This window comes from Buteo buteo, chromosome 27 (genome assembly GCF_964188355.1).
Source record: "Buteo buteo chromosome 27, bButBut1.hap1.1, whole genome shotgun sequence".
In the NCBI taxonomy this organism is placed as follows: domain Eukaryota; kingdom Metazoa; phylum Chordata; class Aves; order Accipitriformes; family Accipitridae; genus Buteo; species Buteo buteo.
The window spans coordinates 267834-289242 of record NC_134197.1 but is presented as its reverse complement, the minus strand read 5'-3'; the positions used below and the strand labels follow the sequence as shown (position 1 = coordinate 289242).

Genomic DNA, 21409 nt, shown 5'->3' with positions numbered 1-21409 from the left:
CTAATGCTTAAGATCAACATTGCTAAGAGTATCTCCCCATCTTCCAGGAATCATCGACTTGTTAATAGCGGTCCCACTTTTGGAACAGAGAGATTTCCAAAGTGAAACCAGCTATCTTCCTCATACCATCACTGTATGGTTGACATGTAAACTACAGCAGAAAGAAAATGACGTTGGATTTACACATTCCCCTTTAATGCAAACAGCTGCATCAATCATACAGTTACTGAATTCCAGCAGGCTCCCTAGTGAAGAGCCCGAATGACACTACCTAGACTGACTTTTGGTGGTATTACACTGCTCACGGAGACCTGGGCTACGGTTTCACAGAGCCTTTAACGCAGCAAAAAACCAGCAATGCCACCGACAGGAATGGCTCCGCTTCCTTCGTCTGCCTAAACCCCCACCGCCCCCTTCTTCACACCTGCCAACGCACACGCAGTTACGTGACAAACCAGGCGATGAGGCAGATCTGGGCCAAAACTAAGCTGAGAAAGTGGGTGTTTTTTTAATCTAGCAGAGGTCCCGGTTCCGGTTCGTTACGCGGCTGCATGAAGACGCGCAGCAGCAAAAGAGCACGAACGCCAGACAGATCGGCCCGGCGTGAGCGGAACTGCTCCTTCCGACAACGTGCTCTGAAAACCCCACGAAGAGCAGCGCAAAGAAAAGCTGGCACCACCCGAGGAGCCGCAGCTCTGAGGACGAGGTAACGACGCCCGACACCGACACCGACACCGACACCGACACCGACACCGACACCGACACCGACACCGACACCGACACCGACACCCCGACCCCTCTGCCGCGCAGCCGCCAGCGCCGCCGGGCCCAGCGCGGCGGCGGAAGGGAGCGCGCGCGGGGCGGGGCGGGGCGGGGCGGGGCGGGGGCACCCCGCCTCTCCCGCCAACGCCGCTTACCTCAGCCGCTGAGGCGGGGCCGCGGGCGGGATCGGCGCCGTCCCGCCGCCGCCTGCCCCCGAGGCCCGCCCAGGTCCGGCGGCGGCGGCGCACTGCTATGGCGGCGCTCGGCGGCGGGGAGGGCCCGGCCGCCGGCCCCGCGGCGGACGGCGCGCTGTGGGCGGAGGTGCGGGCGCTGCTGCCCGGCGCCGAGGAGGGCCTGACTTTGGCGCTGAGCGGCGAGGTGGAGGACTGCATTCTGCCGCTGCTGCGGCGGGCCCGCGGGCTGCTCTACGGCGCGGCGGGCCGGCCCGGCGCGGCGGCGGCGGCGCTGCGGCGCCTGGGCGACGTCCTGCGCGACTACTCCTGGGAGAAGCTGAACGCGGGGCCGTGGCGAGAGGTCAGCAAGGCCTGGCGGCAGGTCTACGCCTACGGCTGCCTCTTCGGGGCGCTGGCCGAGGTCGCCGCCGGCCGCCCGCTGGCGCCCGCCGTCCGCCTCTGCGACATGGGGCTGCTCATGGGCGCCTCCGTCCTGGACAACGTCCTCGCCCGCCTCGTCCGCGTCCTGCAGGCGCGCCTGCCCCGCGGGAAGCGCCGCGCCGCGGCCGAGGGGAGCGCCAAGGTACCGCCCGCGGCCCTGAGGCGACCTGGCCCGCGCGGACCCCCCCGCCCCCCTTGCCCTCGCGGCCCCGCCCCCGCGGGCTCCCCGTGACCCCCCCCCGTTCTCCCCCCTTCCTCTCGTTCTCCCGCCGCCGGGGGTCCCCCGGGCTCCCCGCCCTCACGTCCCCGTCGCCTGTTTCCCTCACCACCGCCGCCCCGGGTCCGGTGTTCCCTCTCGTCCCTCCCTTCCCCTCCGGGAGTGCGCGACCCGGCGAGGGGGGCGGCCGCGGGGGCCTTCGCTAGCAGCTGTGGAAGGAGGATGTCTGTGTTCCAGAGGGTCCGGATTGACCCCCCTCCAGTGCCAGTTGTGCAGCCAGAAGATGAGCTTCCGCACCTTCACTGCCCTTCGCTGGAGCATTTCAGAGACAACTACCTCATTCCACAGAAGCCTGTGGTCTTAGAGGGGATTATGGACCACTGGCAGTGTATGAAGAAGTGGAGGTGAGAACGAAGAGTTTCTGCCCTCTCCTAGTAAGGGCGAGGATTGTTTTCTGTGTCAGGTATCTTGATGCTCGGTAGAGCAGCAGAGACCTTCACAGAAGATAGGTGCCATTGGCAATGACTTTTGTTGGCAGCACCTTCCTGCTGCGGTGTTGTCTTTGCTCTGTAGAAGTTGCTCCATAAATGAGGGCAGCGCATCAAACCGTCCAGAGCATTGCAAGGTAAGTGCTCTGGTGCACCTGGGAAACCCCGAGCTGGCCGGCGCTGGAAGGCAGCTCGCAGCCCTGCTTCCTGGGGCCGTGCCGGGGAGCGCTCTGGCGAATTGCTGACTGACACTGTGTGTTGCTCAGCTGGAAACTAGAGACGAGCACGCGTTGCTAACTGTTCCGGTGAGCTGCTCACATCTGAAGTGGGTCTGTCTGGCACAGATCAGCGATTTTTATAGCTTGGAACTTGCTGATAATTAGTGCAATGGAAAGTGGGTTTCAGAGATGCGTGAGTAAGCGTGATTGGCTTTTTCATTCACAAGTACAAGCATTGATGTTTGTTCAGTGTTGTGTTTGAGCGTTGAGTTTCAGATGCTGCCGTTCAGAAGCAACTAATAATGTTGTGCTGCTTGTGTAATGTAAGCAATGGAGCCAGCATTTCCAATACTGAGAAGTGAACATTTGTGAGATAAAGCTCATGATTCCTTAGTGAAGGGGAAAAAACCCTCACACTTAGTTTGAGCAATTGCTTTTGTTCCGCAGCCAAGGGTAAAATTGACATTAACTGAAGACACTTGTTATTTCATAGGGGTTTTATTCTTTTTTGAGGGAAGGTACGGCACTGCTTAACTTTAGACCCTTAAAAAGATGAACTTCTCCATTTAGTTAATATCATCATCAGTAGAGAGATGTATACCACCCGTCAAAGTAATTCCTCTGACTTTAGCCAGAATGGATATTATTGGCACCTGTACACAGAACTTGGCACTGACAGAGAGCTGATCTAGCATTAATGATAAAAAGATAAAACATTTTATTTAGCAAATGTGGCAGTAGGCAGCAAAAAGATTAGCTATCCCTAGGCAAGAGAGACCAACAGCTTAAATCTGCTCAGCTCATTAGGAAACAATAGTTAGCTGAGGTAAACAGGGGTTTAAAACAAAACAGACAATTGTGGCATAATATACACACAAGCTTGACTGCGTGTTTCCTTGCTGCTTGCATCCTTTTCTGCTGCCTTTTGTCTCTGGTTGGTTGGTTTTAGAGAGAAGAATCTCGTGGTAGTAGAGTTTTATTACTCTAAAAGATTGATTTTGATTGATTGCCTTACATTCAAAATTAGTAAGAAGAGCAGTATAAAAGGGTAATGGAACTTTCTTTATTTCAGCGTGGACTATTTTTGTCAAGTCGCAGGGTGCCGCACAGTCCCCGTGGAATTGGGTACCCGATACACAGATGAGGAATGGTCTCAGAAGCTCATGACTGTTAGTGACTTCATCAACCAGTATATTGTGAATGAGGTCTGTTGATTCTTGGTTTTTTGCATCTCCAAATACAGCAGTGTGTTACTGGTACAGAATTTCTGCTTAGAACAAACATGCTTACAGGTGATGTCAAGGGAGAGGGGTATGCTGTAAGCTCAACTCTGAATTAAAAGGTTTGACATATTTTCAAGACCTGAAGCTACTAATAGTTATTGCAACAATAGCTAGGTTTGATTTTTATATATAATCAAATGTACAGCAGCTGGAATTTGATTAATAGATGGATAGTTTCTGCAGCAAAAGCAGGAATGGTGGAGTCTAAGGATAAGGGATCCTCAGCCAGGAGTTTTGTTCCTCTTGGTTATTAAACTGCTTAGTGAGATCTAGGATCAAGACCCAAATTCATATGCCACCAGGTAAAAAAAATAGAAAGTTGATTAGCAATTGAATGTCCTTTTACTTTCACAGGTGAGGGTCTGAAGCCCTCATTTCTGTTTCCTAGTGTTTTGTCGGAAAGGACCATGTGCCATTGCAAATTGGTCCACAGTGCAGCCTGGAACAGAATGTCAAGATACTTGCGGGGAGTGACGGTGAATTAGCCTGTGTACCAGCAGGGTCTAGCTATAAAGATGCACAGCGTTGTCACAGGATTGACAATAGAACTGTTGAGACTCCATGGGATTATAGCTACTGTCGAGACTCCATAGGATTATAGCTAGGCTTCTTCCAGTAATTTGAGCTAGATAATTTGTTGATCGTGGGGATATATCTACACTCTTAAAATTTCAGTGTAGCTCTTAAGTTACTATTTCAGAAGACCCCTTATACTGGTTAACTGTTAAAACAATTCTAGTACTATGAAATAGGACATTGGAAATGGATGTTACCTATAAGTAAATTAACTGACTGAGAAGTCTTACCCTGTATGTCACTGCATTTTTTTTCTTTCTCTGCTGTAATTTCAGAACAGTGTGGGATACCTTGCCCAGCACCAGCTTTTTGATCAGGTAAAACTGAGTGAATGTCTTTATCTTTCTGCAGTCAAGCGTTCCCTTTGTAGCACAAGTCATCTCTGAGGATGTCAACTTTACTAGATGGAAGGGCATAGGGAGAATTCACAGTATTTCTTAAGCTTCTATTCCCACGATTTGAAGGAACAGAGGGAGGGGTTTATTCCGTTGGCTGAAAGGCATGGAAACAAAACCCTTTCAGGGGTGAAGATATTCAATCTTGGTGCTGTTTCGGTACAAGGTAGCATATACTTATAGGGATATCACCTGGAAAGCATCATTTCCCCAAAGAATATGTAAGTCAGGGAAGAGATTTGGACAGGAAACAGTCTTCGGTGGTGATATGTTCACTGTATTCTGAAACATTGTTCCAGTTAACCAGAGATTAGGCTGCTGGGAGACGTAAAAAGGAATCTCACGGAGAAGCAAGCTCAGTGTATAAAAGCTCATCTATTCCTTTTCCATGAAGAGCAAACCTGCTTATTCTTGGGGGTTTCTCTGGTTTCTGCTAAAGCAAAGGGTCTCTGAAGAATGAGAAACCCCTTTCTCCCACCTCTCCTTCCAGCAGAATCTGCTAGCTAGGACAGAAAGTGTGAGGACATTTTGTGCAGATTCCTAGCAGTTCAGCTGCTTCTCTCCTGCCTTTGCTGGACAAGCAGGTCATTTGCTTTCTTTATGTCAAGCCTTGTTCCTCTGTTCTATGAATTACATACCTTTGGCAAGTCAGCACATACCTTTTTTAATGTTTTATTTCTTTATGGGAGTAGATCCCAGAACTGAAAGAGGATATCAGTATCCCTGACTACTGCTGCCTGGGGGAAGGGGAAGAAGATGACATCACCATTAATGCTTGGTTTGGTCCAGAAGGCACTATCTCACCTCTTCATCAGGATCCCCAGCAAAATTTTTTAGCCCAGGTCTGTATTCTACTTGCTCTACACATGCCATTAATGCTATAGCTCAAAAAAATGCTTACAGTATGTAAGTGTTAGAGACAGGTAGCAGACAACTTGATGAACCATTGAAGGATAGAGACTGCGCAGGTATTATTTTGCTATTCTGTTGCATGTGTCACTACTGCAACTTTTAATACTCAATGTAATCTTCTAGGCCACAAGCACATTTTATTAGCGTTATCATTATTAGTTTCTCTTTTCTGTTCTATTAAACCGTTCTTATCTCAACCCACGAGTTTTACTTCTTTTCCCGATTTTCTCCCCCATCCCACTGGGTGGGAGCGGAAGTGAGTGAGCGGCTGCGTGGTGCTTAGTTGCTGGCTGGGGTTAAACCATGACAATGACACAGAAATAAGAGCTAAAGGAGTATATGGAAGCTGAGCAGTCACTCTGTGTGGGTGCCTCTGCTTGCTGATGTGAACTGCACTGAAGACTCAACCTCCTTCTTCTCAGTTCTTCTAACTACTTTCTAGCTACCTAGAGCCCAAATAACATTGCATCAATTGGGTACCTTAAACTTCGAATTTAAACTAATTTGGTTAAAGGCATTTCCTGGTACTTTGAATTCTTACCTGCTCTAAGGGAACAGGTACTTGAATTCCAATAGTCTGATTTAACTTTTTACTATACCAGTCTCTGTTTATTACTAACAAAGATAACAATATTTCTTGTAATCAGGTATATTTTACTGTTAAATGCCAGCTATGGCTCACAGTTCCCAGTCATGTGCAGGTTAATGACAGATGGAAAACATTTATTGTAATGTATACAGGTATTTGGAAGAAAGTATATCTGTCTATGTTCTCCACAAGATTCAGAAAACCTGTACCCACATGAAAGCCAAATTCTTCACAACACTAGTCAGGTAAATAGTTGCCTGAAATTTTAATATCAGTAATGTTACTTTATCAAATCATATTTGAGTAAAGACATTCTACTGATGATTGTTTTTGGTTTTTATAGGTTGACGTGGAAGATCCTGACTTAGTTAAGTTTCCCAATTTCAGAAAGGCCGCATTTCAGTCCTGTATTCTGATGCCAGGACAGGTTCTGTTTATTCCAGTTAAATATTGGCACTATGTACGATCGCTTGATATCAGCTTCTCTGTCAGTTTCTGGTGGTCATAGCTCTGAAGCACGCATAAAGTCTGTGAGCTTTGTAATAGGAATTAAAAATCAGAAAAAGTAGCATCTGGTATCTTCTCACAAGAGAATTCTTTTTAAGCATGAGAATGTTCTTCCCTGTCCAGGGGTTTGAGGTGGATTAAAAAAAAACCAAAAACCACCACACTCTTGCTTCAGCATGGTGAAAGAATCTGGATGGGTAAATGGAAAGAAGATGCTACAGCCACTTTATTTTTGTAGATGCTTCTAACATGAACTCCTCATAAAGAACATCTGTTAGGCCATCATCTTGTATGTGTGTGTACATCTGAAACAGCTTTATACACAGGCACTGCCAGGACTCTGCTTCAAACTGTATTTGGAACATCAGGTTGGTGTTATCTTCTACTTGGATTTAATAACAGTAAAATTTGGGAGTTACGTAAACAATGAGGGATGGTGTTACCCAAATGTTCAATATGAAAGATACTAATCTCCTATATGGAGAAAGTTACTGGTGTTAAGGCCTAGGAACGTAACTGTAGTTAATCCATAGTTTAATTGCAGTTAAATAAACTGAAGCTTAACCATACTTTGATTAACCATGAGCTAAACTGCTGATACTCTGCCTTGTACAGCGTCACACATTTCTACCAAGGAAAAGATATGCTACCATTCCATTCTGGTACCTGGCAGTATCTAGTCCTTGTCTTTTTTTCAAGTCACTCTTAAAGGAAAAAGCATCCTTACATAAAACTGGCAACAGAAGTGCTAACACTAAAAACTAAAAGAATCTGAAGAGGGTAATTTTTTTCACCACTTTGCAGGCAGAAGCTGGCATTTCCCCAAAAGTCTTGTCCTACTCCTTCCCAATCATTTTGACTATGGGAATATTCCTTCTCTTCTTGAACACAGCTGCTCGTGACCTGGCCTTATGTCAGATGAACTCTTCTGTATCTAAGAAGGGACAAAAACCAAGCAAAAGTGCTAACTGAAAGTGTTCAGTCTCTAGCCCTAGATCAGATATTCAGCCAGCTGCCTCAGTGAGGAGACCTCAAGCACTGCATGGATTTTTCACCTACTTGAAGCCCCGTTGCATTTTCATTTGTGTAACTGAAACTGTATGAATAGGGAATACTGTTGCTGAGAAAGGCTTCTGCTAATATCTCTCCTGCATAGATCAGCTTGCAGGACTGACTAAAAACATTTGCATCTTTCATTCCCAAACATGCACTGAGAGTCAGAACCCAAGAATATGGAGAACTACATAAACAAAGCAGCCTCCAAGAAAGCTGTGCAGGCATAACTGTGAAGAAGGAGAACAGGAAGGTCAATGATTTTTTTTGTAAGATTCTTTCATTCAGGATGTTGGTTTTATTGTAAAATCCTTAAAACTTCAGGAAAAAATAAGTACACTGAACAATGCACTGTTACTAATGAATACAATACAGTCCAGCTATTCTGCGAGCGGGGAAAAAAGTTTTCACTGAAAGCGAGTTTTACTAGCATCGTCTAGTGCCAAGAATGAAGCTCTTCTCTGCTCTCCCTGTTTTAGATGGTGACTGGGAGTCTATCCGACTCATACCTGTAAACAAAACAAAAGGAAGGTTGATGAATGACAAAACAAGGATGATATTGTATAACCTCCAGATTTTTAAAATGCTTTATATATTCCTATGTTCCTGTTCAGAATGTCCAATTTCCCTGGCTAAATAGAGAAGTTCCAAAGAGATTGTGCTCCTCTTGAAAACTCGGTATTTGCAGAAGTTTGTGTCACATGTTGTGTCTGTCCCCTACCTGCCCCACCCCATCCCCTGCAACACACTTTAATGATGTTAGAAACAATCTGCACAGGATCTGCTAGTGACCATAAGGCATAATCCTTGCACTTTCAGGGCTCAGTGTTGCCCATGAATGGTTTACTGTCTGAAACATACAACTGAAGTCAGAAATAACTGATATTCAGCTACAGTTATAAATAATACAGGCAGTGCCACTGAATATCAGTCCATTCTCTAGTATTATTACACTCAATTTTTTTTTTTTTTTAATAGGTTGCTTGGTACCTGGAATGTCACAAGACCAGAAATCATTACACTGCGGACAGCGTGGTTCAGTCTGAGCTCTGAAGTACTTTCTGACACAAGGTAAATGCATTCCAATTCCACAGGATTCACATACTTGGCTCTGAAATCAGAAGTGTTGATAAAAAAAAAAAAATATCTTTCTAACCTGTCCTTCAGCTTAATGTAAAGTTGTTACAAAGGGCAGCAGATGTGCAGTGCTTTATTCCAAAGAATGGTTCACACAGTACAGTTGGTGGATACTCAAGTGAAAGGTAGTAAATGATAAAAGGAGGCATTTTCCTGGAAGCTAGGAAATACTATTTCCCTATACGGACAAAATTTACCTTGAAAGACAAACAACACCGAGCTATTTGGGTGCAATAAAGGAAACCAATTGGGATGGAAAAAGTAACATGGAAGTACGTTAGTTGGGAAGACGAGAAGATGCAGGGTCAAGGAGCAAGAGAATGCTGTAATTTTGGAATAGGAGTTCAGACTGTAACCACTTATGCAAGACTAAACTGGTAACTTACCAGCTGTCAAAATACAGTGCTTTAGCATGCTATATATAAGCATACATGTTCATTCTGAAGTCAAAGACACAAGCAATTCCTGAACCAAAATTCCAGGACCAAAGATGAATGTGTGTCACATGAAGACTGTTGTTTGTAAGGTCCAAATGTAAGATAGCTAACTCTTACGCCTATTTAAGGATAAGGGGTTCATCTCTAGCCTGCTGGCTTTGGAAAGCAAGACAGCACAATCATGCTCCTCATTGGGTGAGTTTGCTTTCTCCAAGTTTATACTTGGAGATACTGCTCCAAGACAAGTTTTTTTTCCAAAGACAGAAGATAAAATACCTACACTGAAAAAAAAAAAAAGGGAGGGGAGGCATGTTTATATACATGGGCACCATTACCAGATTACAAGACCAGAATTTTTCAGTGCCTGCCTAATTACTCAGAGTAAAGTATCACAAACTTCAACTATGACCACATAAGAACATTGGCAGATACCTACTGAGGTAATAAAACAAATGTTACCTGGATGGCAAGGCTGTGACAGATGTTACACTTCCTTGCCACATCTTGGTAGTTGCTGAGAATGTATTGTTCCATCTCAATTATGCAGCGAGTATGCAGAGTATATTCTCCATTTCTCTAAGGAAACAAGTGGCAAGACTTAATTTAATTCCTTTTACCTTTTTTGACTTTTCTAACCACCTGCTAGCAACCATTTGACATCCACTTTTTTCTGCCATCATGAAACTAACATGCTGACGCCGATATAATGCAAAACTGAAATACTTTTGAAGTAGCAGAATTCACTTGTTTAGAAGATGAGAATCAAGATCTCACACCTTTAAGAGGTCTAGTCCTTAGAAGGTACAGATGAGCAAGCATGCTCTCCTTAAAGACATGCAGTTTTGGGACCCTCCATTTGCACGTTAGCAGAAATTCTACTGGCTTTCAGCAAAATCTAGGCATTTACTGCTTGAGGTATCTTTGAAAATTTCTGTTAAATCACTCTAATGTAAGTAAACATGTGGCAGCAGGTTGGAGTTCTATGATGCAACGAATCCTGGAGAAAAGGGATTGAGGTCTCACTTCTCTTGGCAAGCAACTGCAGTGTCCATGCAGCAAGCTAGTCTCAATTTCTCCCTCGTGAAGTAAAGGAGATTTAAAAACATGCACAGTGGCCCATGCATTTCTGGTACAGGAGTTTTCAACATGTTTGCCCTCGCTGCTTTCCAGGATATTCTAAATGTAACTAACAGCACTGATGGCCCTACAGCTCTTGTTCCAAGTTTAAGTATGCCATGCTGTTGTGTACAAAGGATGTCTGTACGTTGCAATGCAGGGCTGTACACACATACCCACCTAGCTCAGGTACAAGAAACTGAAACCACATTGACCTGTATAGACCTACCCAAGGACTTTTTCCTTGTAAATGTACTACCTCTTCTTCAAAAATCACTGCAGCAGCAATAAGCACAGGCCCCACAAAACCATTTTTTCCATCATTCATTAAAGAACAGCTCCAGTTTCAGCCATCACATCCATAACAAAATAACAGCTGGACCTATTAAAATATGAACACTTGAAAAGACACAGCAGTTACCTCAGAGAGCCACTTATCCTCCACAAAAACTTTCAGCACTTGTTCCGCTTCCTTTTTCTTCATTTTCTTTGTCTTCAGTTGGTCAGTCAAGTTTAAAATATCTGTAGAAGAGGCAAAGCCATTTTCTGATAAGATGATTAGGTCCATCTACAGAAAGAAACATTTTCAACTATTAAAAAAACCATGCTATTAGATAGACACATCTTATAGTACAGTGCAGCTTTTTTACCATCCATATATATGAGATATACTACAGTATATGGCTTGAACCAGGATTGTAGAACAAAGGCCAAAAGCTGAAACAGTCCTTGTTAGCTTGACAGTTTTAATCTTTGCCAAGAAAACAATTCCACAAATAGAACTGAACAGTGCTGCCTAAATGAAGCTGCATTCAGGGGCCCTTGAGCATACTCAGGGGTGACAGCTGTGTTGCTTTTTACCTGCTTTTTGTCAAGGTTCTTTTGAGGAAAAATCTCTGACTATTAAGTTTGTCCACTGTGGAGTCATTAGTACTGCGGAACCTGCCTGGCACTTGAAGGTTGTAGCAATCACAACTGAAAATCCTGAAGGTGTTTGTTTAACTAAAAGCAGATATGTCAAGTCACTAACTCCAAGGAGCACTCCCTTATTGCTGATTTCAGTTTACTGATAACTGACTTTCAACAGGGAATCATTACTTGCATATACTCCCATCCCCACCCTCCCATTCGATTTAGGATAAACTTAGGTAAGATGGCAACTAGTTCCTAAACCACATCTCCATTCATTTCCATTTCCATTCATTTTAAGATGGTACCTTCACAAATAATGTGATTTACTAACTAATTACTGACATACTTACTGTTTTTCTGAACAATTCTAATTCATTTTCTGTATAGTCCGATGCCATTTTAGTTATTTCAGTTTCTGCCAAATTCACCTACAAAAAAAATACTTAAACTGAAATCAAAGTGCCTTTGTATTTCTACACCATAAATTGTAAAAGATCCTCTGTGCTAAAGAATACATCATCTTACAATTAACAGAAATGTCATTTCTTTAAGTAGCCTGAAAGTAGCTGTTCCTTAAAGATGGCACTCAATGGTTCTCAAGTCCCTTCTTTGTAACCCCTGATCTTCCAGCCATGTGTTCTTCATAGCTGCCTCTGCCCAGTCCAAGCTCTTAAACAACTTGGCCTCCCCACTACAGAATTATATAGAATATTAGTTCTATATAGTAGAACTAATATATTACACCAGGATACGGTGCTGGACAGTAGCACTATGTCATAATACACTTTTTTGTTTCACTGTGGAAAACAGTCACCTATATTTCATATTCTTATTGCACATGCTGCTGCTATTTATTATTAGCTTAAGTTAATTGGCAGAATGACCCAGAAAGGTTAAAAGCAGCAGCTAATGTTAGAATACTTCCTGTATGGTCTTTTGAAATTACTATATAACCTTCCGTCTCTGACATGCATATTGCAGAACATCTAGGTAAATGTTTTATAGGCCATTCCTTAGCAACTGTTTTATGCTAGGTTGATTTTTGAGTAAGAGAAAAAGAAAACTAATGTTGGAGGGCTCTCTGTGTTTTCTAGTTTAAAAATTCACCTTGAGAAAGAAAGTCTCCTGTGAAAAAGAAATCTCACTTCAGCACTTAAGCAATGTTTATGCTAAATAAATCAGATGCTGCTGTAGTCCTTGCTGCCATGTTCCATGTCCACGCACCTAGGCTGTTGGCAGTTTATCCTCCCACTTCCCTGTTCTACAAGTAGCTTCTACAGCAGCTGTCAACATAACAGTGGAACAGCCCCGCATAAACCACACAAGACGCTGCTAAGAGTAAGAAGCCTACTGGCATATGCAGCCTTCAATTCTAGATTCTCTCTGTTTTCTCTAAATATCAGTTCTATTATACTGTGACCCTAAGGTAAGTCAATCTAACATCCAAAGGTGGCAGTTAGGGCAGCCTTATGTTTATTATGCACACATACAGCTAGATTTTTTTTTGCCCAGTTACAACTGGAAGGTGTGCAGACCTTTTACTGGCATGTTATTCAAAGGTTAATTTTAAGTTGGAGACAGGGAGGCTGAGGCTCCCTCTGCCATTCATGCGCTGGTCATGAGAAGCCAAACCACGCGATGGCAGCACATCACATACTTACTAAAGCATAATGTGCTCTCCCATCACCTTCTGACATTCCTTTCCGGATCTGCATAAACAAAGGCTGTAGATGGCTGTTAATGGTACTGATGAAATCATCCAGTTTATCATGCGCGTAGTAGACTGAAGATAAGAAAAAGCACATACTCAGAAAACCCAAACAACTACAGATCAGGCAGATCTTTTTATGTTTTATCTGCTGAAACATTTTTTTCCTAGGTAAAAGAGCTAAATGTTAGTGAGGCAGAATTCAAATAGATCTGCTACATTCAGCAGACATATAATTTTCTTGTGCTGCTGACTACTAGCCTTCAGAGAAGCTCTGCTCCTTCAAAGCCAGAGTTTAGAGAGAGTCTCCAGGCATTCTGCCTTGCTGTATGGAACCCACCGCATTAATCCATTAATTACAGTGACTTGAACCAAGTTTAACTGAAAATAAAACGTGACCAGGAAAAATTATTATGCACAATACAAAAATATACTTGCATGCTTTTGTTTACACACAAGGGATTCCTTGTTTCTTTGTGTTCTGTTTCACAAATTAATGGCATATAAATGATCAAGTTACATACCAAAAAACTTAAATTCTAGCATTGAGAAATACAGGTAATATCTTGTGTCATGTTCTACAAACAAATGAAATACTAGCAGAAGTTCTATCATAGACATAATCAAGATGGACTTTGGAGTCACTCTGTAGAAGCATGTGCTATGGCTTTTGCTTGCACAGCAACAGCACACACCCTCAGGAGTTTCCATCCAAAACAAAATGATGTCAGTGGCAAAACTCCTGTTGACTTAAGCAGGCTAGGGTTTAAAAAACAGTTAAGTAACAGCTTATAACTTTAGAAAAATAATACTCAAAAATACTACCAGTTATCACTAACTTAATACTGTTTCTCAGTTACAAGAGGCAATCACTTGTGTAAACAGTATCAGATGTCCCACTCTCAAAACCCCACTATACTTTATAGTGTAGCACAATGCAAAAACATCAGTCACAGGAGGCTCCTGCCCAGAAAGTTTGTGATTCTGATATGTAAGACTCCTTAAGTGAAAAAAACCCCAACAAACAGCAATAGCAATAATAAAGTAAGTATAATATTAAAGTAAGTATAATTTTGTTAAATTGTCATGCCACCTGCCTGGCACCTGTCAGCAGGAAACACTCCGCACACATCAAAGCCAGTGAGCATTAGTGACAAAGCTCAAAGAGGGCAACAGAAGAATATTCTTTTGTACAACAGCGCTAACATTTTAATGTGAGATGAATGGCTGCTCTAGTAGATCTTCGGTGGAAAAAAAGGGATATAAACTCCCCATAAAAAATGAGTGGGGGACAGACCACACCAAAAGCTGCACTTAACAATTCTAACATCTAAAAAGTTGGTCAGTTTACAATTCCAGACTCAGAAGAAATGATAAATGCCCTTTACTATTTGCAAAAGCTTTAGCTTACCTCTCTGAAACAGTTCTTGTACAGGCAGCCATAGCAAATGATGGGATAGAAACAGGTTATTCAAATACATTACTACTGAAAAACAAGTTATTTACTGTCAACAGATTTAATGAGAAATTAGATAAACTAATGTGATCTTCATTCAGTAGGTATCCACAATCTTTGTATTCTGACTATGCAGGTACAGGAATCTCTTTGTCCTTTTTTCTTCTGGTAAAATCTCTCAGAGGTGTCAATACTACTTCGAAAGACTATTTAAGAAGACCTTGTTGTAACATGAGTATGTGAGATGCATTCTAGAGCCAGGACTACCCTACTTCCAAAATACTGGATTAAACGTTTGAAAAGTCTTAATTTCCAATAACTTGCCCTGTAAAATGCAGTACCTTAAAAAAAAAAAAAAAAAAACCAAACAACAATAAAAATCTCAAAAAACTAAGACTTAGTTACAATTTCTGTAAATTATTTTTTGTAACAGAAAATAAATAATTTCCTTCTCTAGGGCATAAAATGCAATCTCAACTAATATTGTATCACAGATGTACTTACTGTAATGTGTTTTCAGTCAAATAAATATAAAAGCAAATTGCTATTCCAGTACCCAATTATGAACACAACGAAGTTCTTCATAGCATTTAAAACCAAGTATATGCAGGAACCAGGTATTATTCTGTCAATAAACAATTCTCAGCCTTGAACACTTAATAAAGATAGCGTGTGACAGCATTAGAAAGAGAGCTCATTATGTGTTACCCTGAGAACACTGCTTGGGAGCCTTTTCTTTTAGAATAAATTCTTTCAGTTCAATGACAGACAGCAGATGAGCAAATAGGAAACAGTGAACAGTAAATAAATGGAACACAAATACTCTGGGGCTTGGGGTGGGTTTTTTTTCTAAATTTAAACAAATTCTTAATAATAAATATTTTCCACAGAAAAGCTGAACAGATCCCTCACTGAAGATAAAGCAGAGGTGCTCAGAGAAACCGGAAACTTTTCTGAATGTGCCTGTATGCAAACTACGAACAGCAGATTGCATAACAAACAAACTTACACTCTTGGTTAATTATCTCTTTTCAATAGGCACTGTTTTAAATTTTCTTGCTTAAAGACAAGCGAACAACAGGAATCTTTATTACTTAGATTAGCCTGAGATGCCACAGCTTCATGATAAATTTAAAAATATACTAGCACCATTATAAAATTAGAGCTCCCATGTTTACAGCAAAAGCCTACAAATAAGCTGAGTGAATGCTTGCTTTAAAATAGAAGAGATTGGAGCTTCACTCATATAAAAACCTAAACACAGTTATATCTATGTACTTCAGCTTCTATGTTCTCTGTAAACAGAAGATTAAGTACAATTCTAGTCTGCAGGGCAGCATTATGAAAATGTCATGTTTTTCTTCTACTTTGATGACACTGAGCAGATGTAATATAAGCTACTGATGACCGGTGTTGATATTTATGGCTGATTTTCAAGACCAAACTGTATTTAAAAAACTAGTAACTATACAACAGTTTTTGGCATAGAGTTAATAAGTTTGCAAACTTTATAATTCAACAAAAAACTAGAACAAATCGTGAAGAATAACATGACAAATTACTTTGGATTTTAAGGCACTGGTGCTCAGTTTTCATTTCACAGAAGAATAAAAGAAGAGAAAAAACATTCAGAAAAGTTTATTTCTTTAAGGAAAAAAACGTGGTGGAGTTTGGGGGGTCCCCCATTTTCTTCAGTTACTCTCCTAGTACCACAATGATTAATATAATAAGCTTCCTATCAGGATTTGAAAATGCTGCCATCTAACTTTATTATAGCTAGAAAAAACTGAAGCAACAGGACCATTACTGGTAAGAGAATCTAAAAGCTTATTTTACAAAGTTCTTTAAAAATGAAACATTCTTAATTACACTTCGCAGCAACATGTTGTACAATACCTTTTTTTTTTTCTTCTGTTTAACAACATCAAAACCAAGCCAGAACACTTCCTTGTATTAGCACAAGGTATTATACATAAATACATAAAACCAGGCAATCCCTGTCTCAGGGAGCTTAATGACGTTTGAACTATGGACTAGACTACATCATTCACTGTTGAATTTTTTATATGTATCCTGCTTTACATCATTTTAAACTCTCATGAAACCATTCACATTAACTCTCTTTCTACACGTACATCTATGACAGCTGTTTCAGCCTTCCCATGAAAAACAGAATCACTGGGAAGAAAAACAAGTTGCTGCTTCAAGTAGCATACTGCAACACAACAATCTAAACCAATCAGACTACAAAGGAGTTTAGGGAAGGAAAAGAGTTACTCAAACAGCACAGATGGATTTTCACCAGCACTGCAGTGTTGATACATTTGAAAAGTTCTAATGAACTTCAATAAGGACTCACAGCCAAGACTTCAGTTTTAAAGCATAACCGCTAGGCCACCAACACCTACACTCTGCTATAATGCTGGTTCAGTACAACTTGAGACTGACATATCCCATCTTTTTGCAGTCTTCTTAACACAGGGAGTATTGAATTTTGACCCAAGGCATATAGTCAGTCTTCATTACCAGAACATCTAAATGAGTACATTTTATGTTTCAATCCAGCTACAAGGCATCTGATGTGCAGCAAAAAATACTTAGCAGAAAATATGGGCTGCGTTACATGGGACACAAAAATAGATTACTTCGTTCTGACCTTAAATTCTATGGATAATTAGATACAAATCCACAGTAAAAACAGCAGAGTCCCTGTAGAGTGGGTAGCATTGTGACAAGATACAAGAATACTACTAAGCCTGGCAGGAGCATAGCTTCCAGAACTAGTAATAGGCAATATGATGCAGGTGAGATGGGAGAAAGTACAGCCACCGAGCAGAAAACCTCATCTCATCCTCACCAAAACGTTTCCTCAGCATTCACTTCTCCCACAACACGCAAGAAAAATAACTGAAATGCATTTACTTAAAAGCGTTCACTACGCTATAGCAAAGTACTGCTGAGGAATTGTGTGATCTCACTGTCTATACTCCCACTGATCTTCCTCAGTCCCTTTTCTGTCAGTGCTTTGTGATATTCTTCATTGTCTACACAAAAATGCCTAGTTTGAGGAGCCAAAAGCCATGTTTTATTTTTCTAGTTTTGACATATTTGATGCACTATAAAGTGAAATACCAAAACAACAGTACAGTGGATTTTTCTGTTGTTTTGCAATGCAAACACTTCTCTGATAAAACAGATGGTTATCTGCAAATTCCACCACAGATAAGAAAAATTCCCCTAAGCTCTAGCTGAACTTTGCAGACAAGATATAAGCATAATGAGCACACTGGGTCACACACAGGAGCAGCTGCTGGGGCTCTTCCTAGAATACTAAATACTAAAAGACATACAAAAGATGTAAAGCAAAAATACTTGTCTATTCTATGAATCCCTGTTTCTCTTATAGAGTTTATTTAGTGGGTCTTTCAACAGCCAAGCATGAAATATATTATGCTTAAGAAATTGGTATGACTGTAGATTAAAGTAGCACTAATGGTTATTTCCTTCTGAGTTCAGATACCAAACCAGTGAAACAAAATACAAAACACAGTTAGTCAAAAGCCAGTCTGATACAATGAACATTAATGAATGGTTAACCAGTACACTCCTGTACATCCAAACAGGCAGGAAAAAAGCAGTTTTCTCTCATTCTTCTATTTTTCTAAACATCCTTTCATATATGGACTGTATCAGTCATTTTTCTCATGAACTGCACTGTAACTTAACATAGAGTTACATTTTATAATTAATTTTATAAATATTACCTAATATAGTCCTTCAGTAAATATGGCCATTGGTTTGAAAGGCAACCTGATTTTGTCCTTCCAAATCATCCTTAGGTTCATTAAAAATACAGCAAAAGAAAATATATCTGTGTTTTTCTGTTAATCTTCTGGCCTTGAAGAACACTGCAAGGAAAACGCTTGTGAACAACCATGTCTTTGGAAAATAAAATGCCGGTCACAAAAATACCCAATATTGTTATATTTAAATACTCGTCAAATGAAGATGTGCTGAATCCAAGAAAAAATAGATAAACTTGGAAATCTATCAAAGGATAGAGAGCACATGAATCTCAATATTATTGCACGATCTGTTTAAAAAAAAAAAAAAAAAAAAAAGTCATTCTATTACAGAAAGAAACATGTTTTCCAGGAGAGGGGCACCATATTTCCAGCTGTACTATTTAGAGTAACATAAACCCAGAGCTTCAGTTATTAAAGAACTTCAGCTGGCTGGGAAGACAGCAGGAAAAATAACTACAAACTCTCCTATTTTTACTGTTTCCTGATTTCAGGCTGGGGTCAAGGTCAGAATAATAGTCTATGTATTGTCTTGTAAAGGGATCCAATAATAGCCAACTCAGATACTACCATTTCCCTGACTACACAAACAAAGGAGAAGCCAGCTTGCACCCACAGACAACACACAAAGCCATCCCAGAAAGGATGCTGAGAATGTTGTGGAACCTTAGCTATTCTGTAATTCTAGAGATCTGCAAGATGTCTTTAAATTTGCACTTAAGTTTTTACTATAATGTGTTTCATAACTGGAGAAGCCGTAACACAATGCAGACAGAAACAGCATGCACTAAGGGATTCCAGTAAAAAAGTATTCACAATTGCAAGAACCTTCCTTGGCAAGCCTGCAATTTGTATCCTAACTGAATTGTACACTTTCTAGTGGTCCTACACAGCACTTTGATAGATGTTTGGAGCTTCTCCTTCAGAGCTGCATGCAGATTTTAGCATAGACACTTGTCTGCTAACATGAAGCATGCAGGTGATACATGAAAAGTAAAAAGGTACCTCCTAGCCAAAAGGCTTAGGATTTTGAAATAAACCAGAACAAGAGAATATGCCAAACACCAGGAAGGAAAGTTTTCAGATCACTTTGCTCAGAGGCTGCACAGGCTAGTTACTATATGACTTGACTTCACTTGATGCAGCTCTTTTATCCTTTTGTATTTAAGGAAACCAATGTCATGGATAGGAGACAGCCTTGTTATGTAATGCTTACAACCTGTAAGGAAAAGGAATTAATTCAAATAAGCTAGTTTTAGTAACATTAGCTTTGATCCGATTTGAAAATTATTGTTCAGATTACAGTAAGCAGTATTAAGATGTATCTGAAGAAAACTACATCAAAATCAGAGCTTCATCTAGAAACAGTCCAGTCAGGCTGAGCATAAAAATGCTATTGCCATGATCCTGTAAACTGTGATACTGTTAACTTTGCCCCTAACAAGAATGGGATTGTCAAATCGCTGGTTCTTTTGCTCATAAAACAAATGTGTTCCATTCAGTGAGTCAAGTTCAACATCCTTTTGCCTCTCAACATGACAAAAAGCTTTCCTAGGTAGAGCATTTGATAAAACTTTAACAGTTAAAACTCCCACACTGTATCTGTGTAATTTCACAAACTTTTCCATTGCACATCAACGGTCACTATGCAGAAAAAATATCAAGTACTTGGTAGGTAGGCAGCAGTTGCAATGGAGCCATTTTTTTCTAAATCCTTCTATTAAATAAACCTTCATAATGAATAGTAACTCTGTCAGTTCTTACTGCAGTACCGCTCACTGATCCTGCATACTGAAAACACAATCTAGCTGTGAAGTTTTTTTCCTTAAGATTCTTTGTTCTTAACACACAATAAACTCATTGAAGTCATGCTATTGGCTTGGGCCATCTCTAGCATTTACAATAAATTCTTTTACAAATCACAGCGGCTTGGTTCTCACAAATACAGGAGTCAACCTGTAAAAAGCAACGTTATTTTTCCACGCTTCCATTTTTTCAGTCGGAAATTTGGGCAGGTGATGAAATAACCTCCTTTGGCTCTGGAGAGTTTGCAAACCTATGGAGTCTGTTTGACTCCTTTTAACTAAGGAAAATACATAAATAGTGCCATCGCCCAGAAAGGACTCCCCTTGTGGCAACAAAGCAAGATGGAGTTCACAACAGGTTGCGTGCATCGGCGACTACAGTCCCCTCTCTCTTAACAGAGAGAAAGAATAGGTAGCAATGCTGATGCTAAAGTTATCCTGGTTAGCCACCAGCAACTGAATAGTTCGGTTCCCCTGCAGTTACTGCTTCAGCTCTCAACAGTCACACAGATATCCTGAACTGACTAAACCCTTCAAATAACTGTTAAGGTGGCTTTTATTGTTAAAGTTGTAAATACTAGAGAACTAGAAAATAACTCAAGACATACATTCAGTGCATATTAGATCTCAGAATGTGTACTTTAAACAACATTTGCTGGAGTTATCTGCCTTCCAGTAGTAATGGTTTAAAATCACTGATTTGAACAGCATTTGGGTGTTTCCTTTTAAGTGACACTTTTTGTTCTTACACATTCCTTGTCCTTTTCAACTTTGTTCATAAATAAGGGAAAGATGAAAATAGAGGAATTTTATTCTTTTACTATCTTCAGGGAACCAGCAACTGGCACGTCTAATACCTACTGATTAACTAGCGCTAAACACATTGTTCATTACAGCTTTATTTGAGTTTGTGCCCAGCACATTTGCAAAATTAGTGAAGATGAAACACAGATCTCTGATCTGTAAGCAGATCTCTCGGAAAAATCCTCATCTAGTTGAGTACACGTCTGTACTATTTAAGTTTGAACATCAACTTCAAACAGATTTGATAGTATGCAACCAAATTTTTGTTATATGTGCCCTAAAATTCAGCTTGGTATAGCACACATTAAAACTAACCAGCTGACTGTGTAATCAGTCAGATGTGACAGATTTACTCAAGATGGGTAACAGCATATGCTTCATATATTCCAAAGGAAATCTTTCCAATTAGGTATGAAGAAAAACATTCTGGAAATTTCAGCACTATCAGTGTAAAAAATGATTTTTTTTAAAAACGTATAACCTATAAAAAACATCTTTGCTAAAATAAAAAGTGTTCTGTATGAGTTTGACCTGATTAAAACTTAAGTTTCCTCATTACTGTGTTATTTTATCTTTAGGAAAGAGAGAGAACAGTCACATCATTAAGTTTTTAAACT

The 21409-nt window shown here is 40.8% G+C and overlaps 2 protein-coding genes across 3 annotated transcripts in view; one reads left to right on the top strand and one right to left on the bottom strand.

The window, feature by feature from the left end:
* The first annotated feature begins 991 nt into the window (after nucleotides 1-991).
* On the top strand, nucleotides 992-9052 carry KDM8 (lysine demethylase 8). The gene is made up of 8 exons (XM_075058335.1): nucleotides 992-1518; nucleotides 1831-1997; nucleotides 3372-3504; nucleotides 4434-4475; nucleotides 5246-5395; nucleotides 6207-6299; nucleotides 6398-6929; nucleotides 8593-9052. Exons 1-7 carry the CDS (start codon nucleotides 1015-1017, stop codon nucleotides 6560-6562), a joined length of 1254 nt encoding a protein of 417 aa, XP_074914436.1. The 5' UTR covers nucleotides 992-1014; the 3' UTR covers nucleotides 6563-6929; nucleotides 8593-9052.
* Nucleotides 7864-21409, bottom strand: part of NSMCE1 (NSE1 component of SMC5/6 complex) — a 15635-nt gene continuing 2089 nt past the window's right edge. For both annotated transcript variants that reach the window (XM_075058338.1, XM_075058336.1), the window contains exons 3-8: nucleotides 12878-12999; nucleotides 11567-11644; nucleotides 10726-10872; nucleotides 9648-9764; nucleotides 8605-8725; nucleotides 7864-8123 (exon numbers count right to left, since the gene is read on the bottom strand). In XM_075058338.1, the coding sequence (XP_074914439.1) occupies nucleotides 8041-8123; nucleotides 8605-8725; nucleotides 9648-9764; nucleotides 10726-10872; nucleotides 11567-11644; nucleotides 12878-12999 (668 nt within the window). In that variant the 3' untranslated portion in view covers nucleotides 7864-8040. The remainder of the gene's footprint in view (nucleotides 8124-8604; nucleotides 8726-9647; nucleotides 9765-10725; nucleotides 10873-11566; nucleotides 11645-12877; nucleotides 13000-21409) is intronic.

What these genes read in the sequence shown, in the direction of transcription:
- KDM8 (XM_075058335.1), top strand. Translation starts at nt 1,015, where the DNA reads ATGGCGGCGCTCGGCGGCGGGGAGGGCCCGGCCGCCGGCCCCGCGGCG. An exon ending in ACCAGTATATTGTGAATGAG is followed by an intron (nt 3,505 to 4,433) that starts GTCTGTTGATTC and finishes CTGTAATTTCAG; the next exon opens with AACAGTGTGGGATACCTTGC. An exon ending in TTCTTCACAACACTAGTCAG is followed by an intron (nt 6,300 to 6,397) that starts GTAAATAGTTGC and finishes TGGTTTTTATAG; the next exon opens with GTTGACGTGGAAGATCCTGA.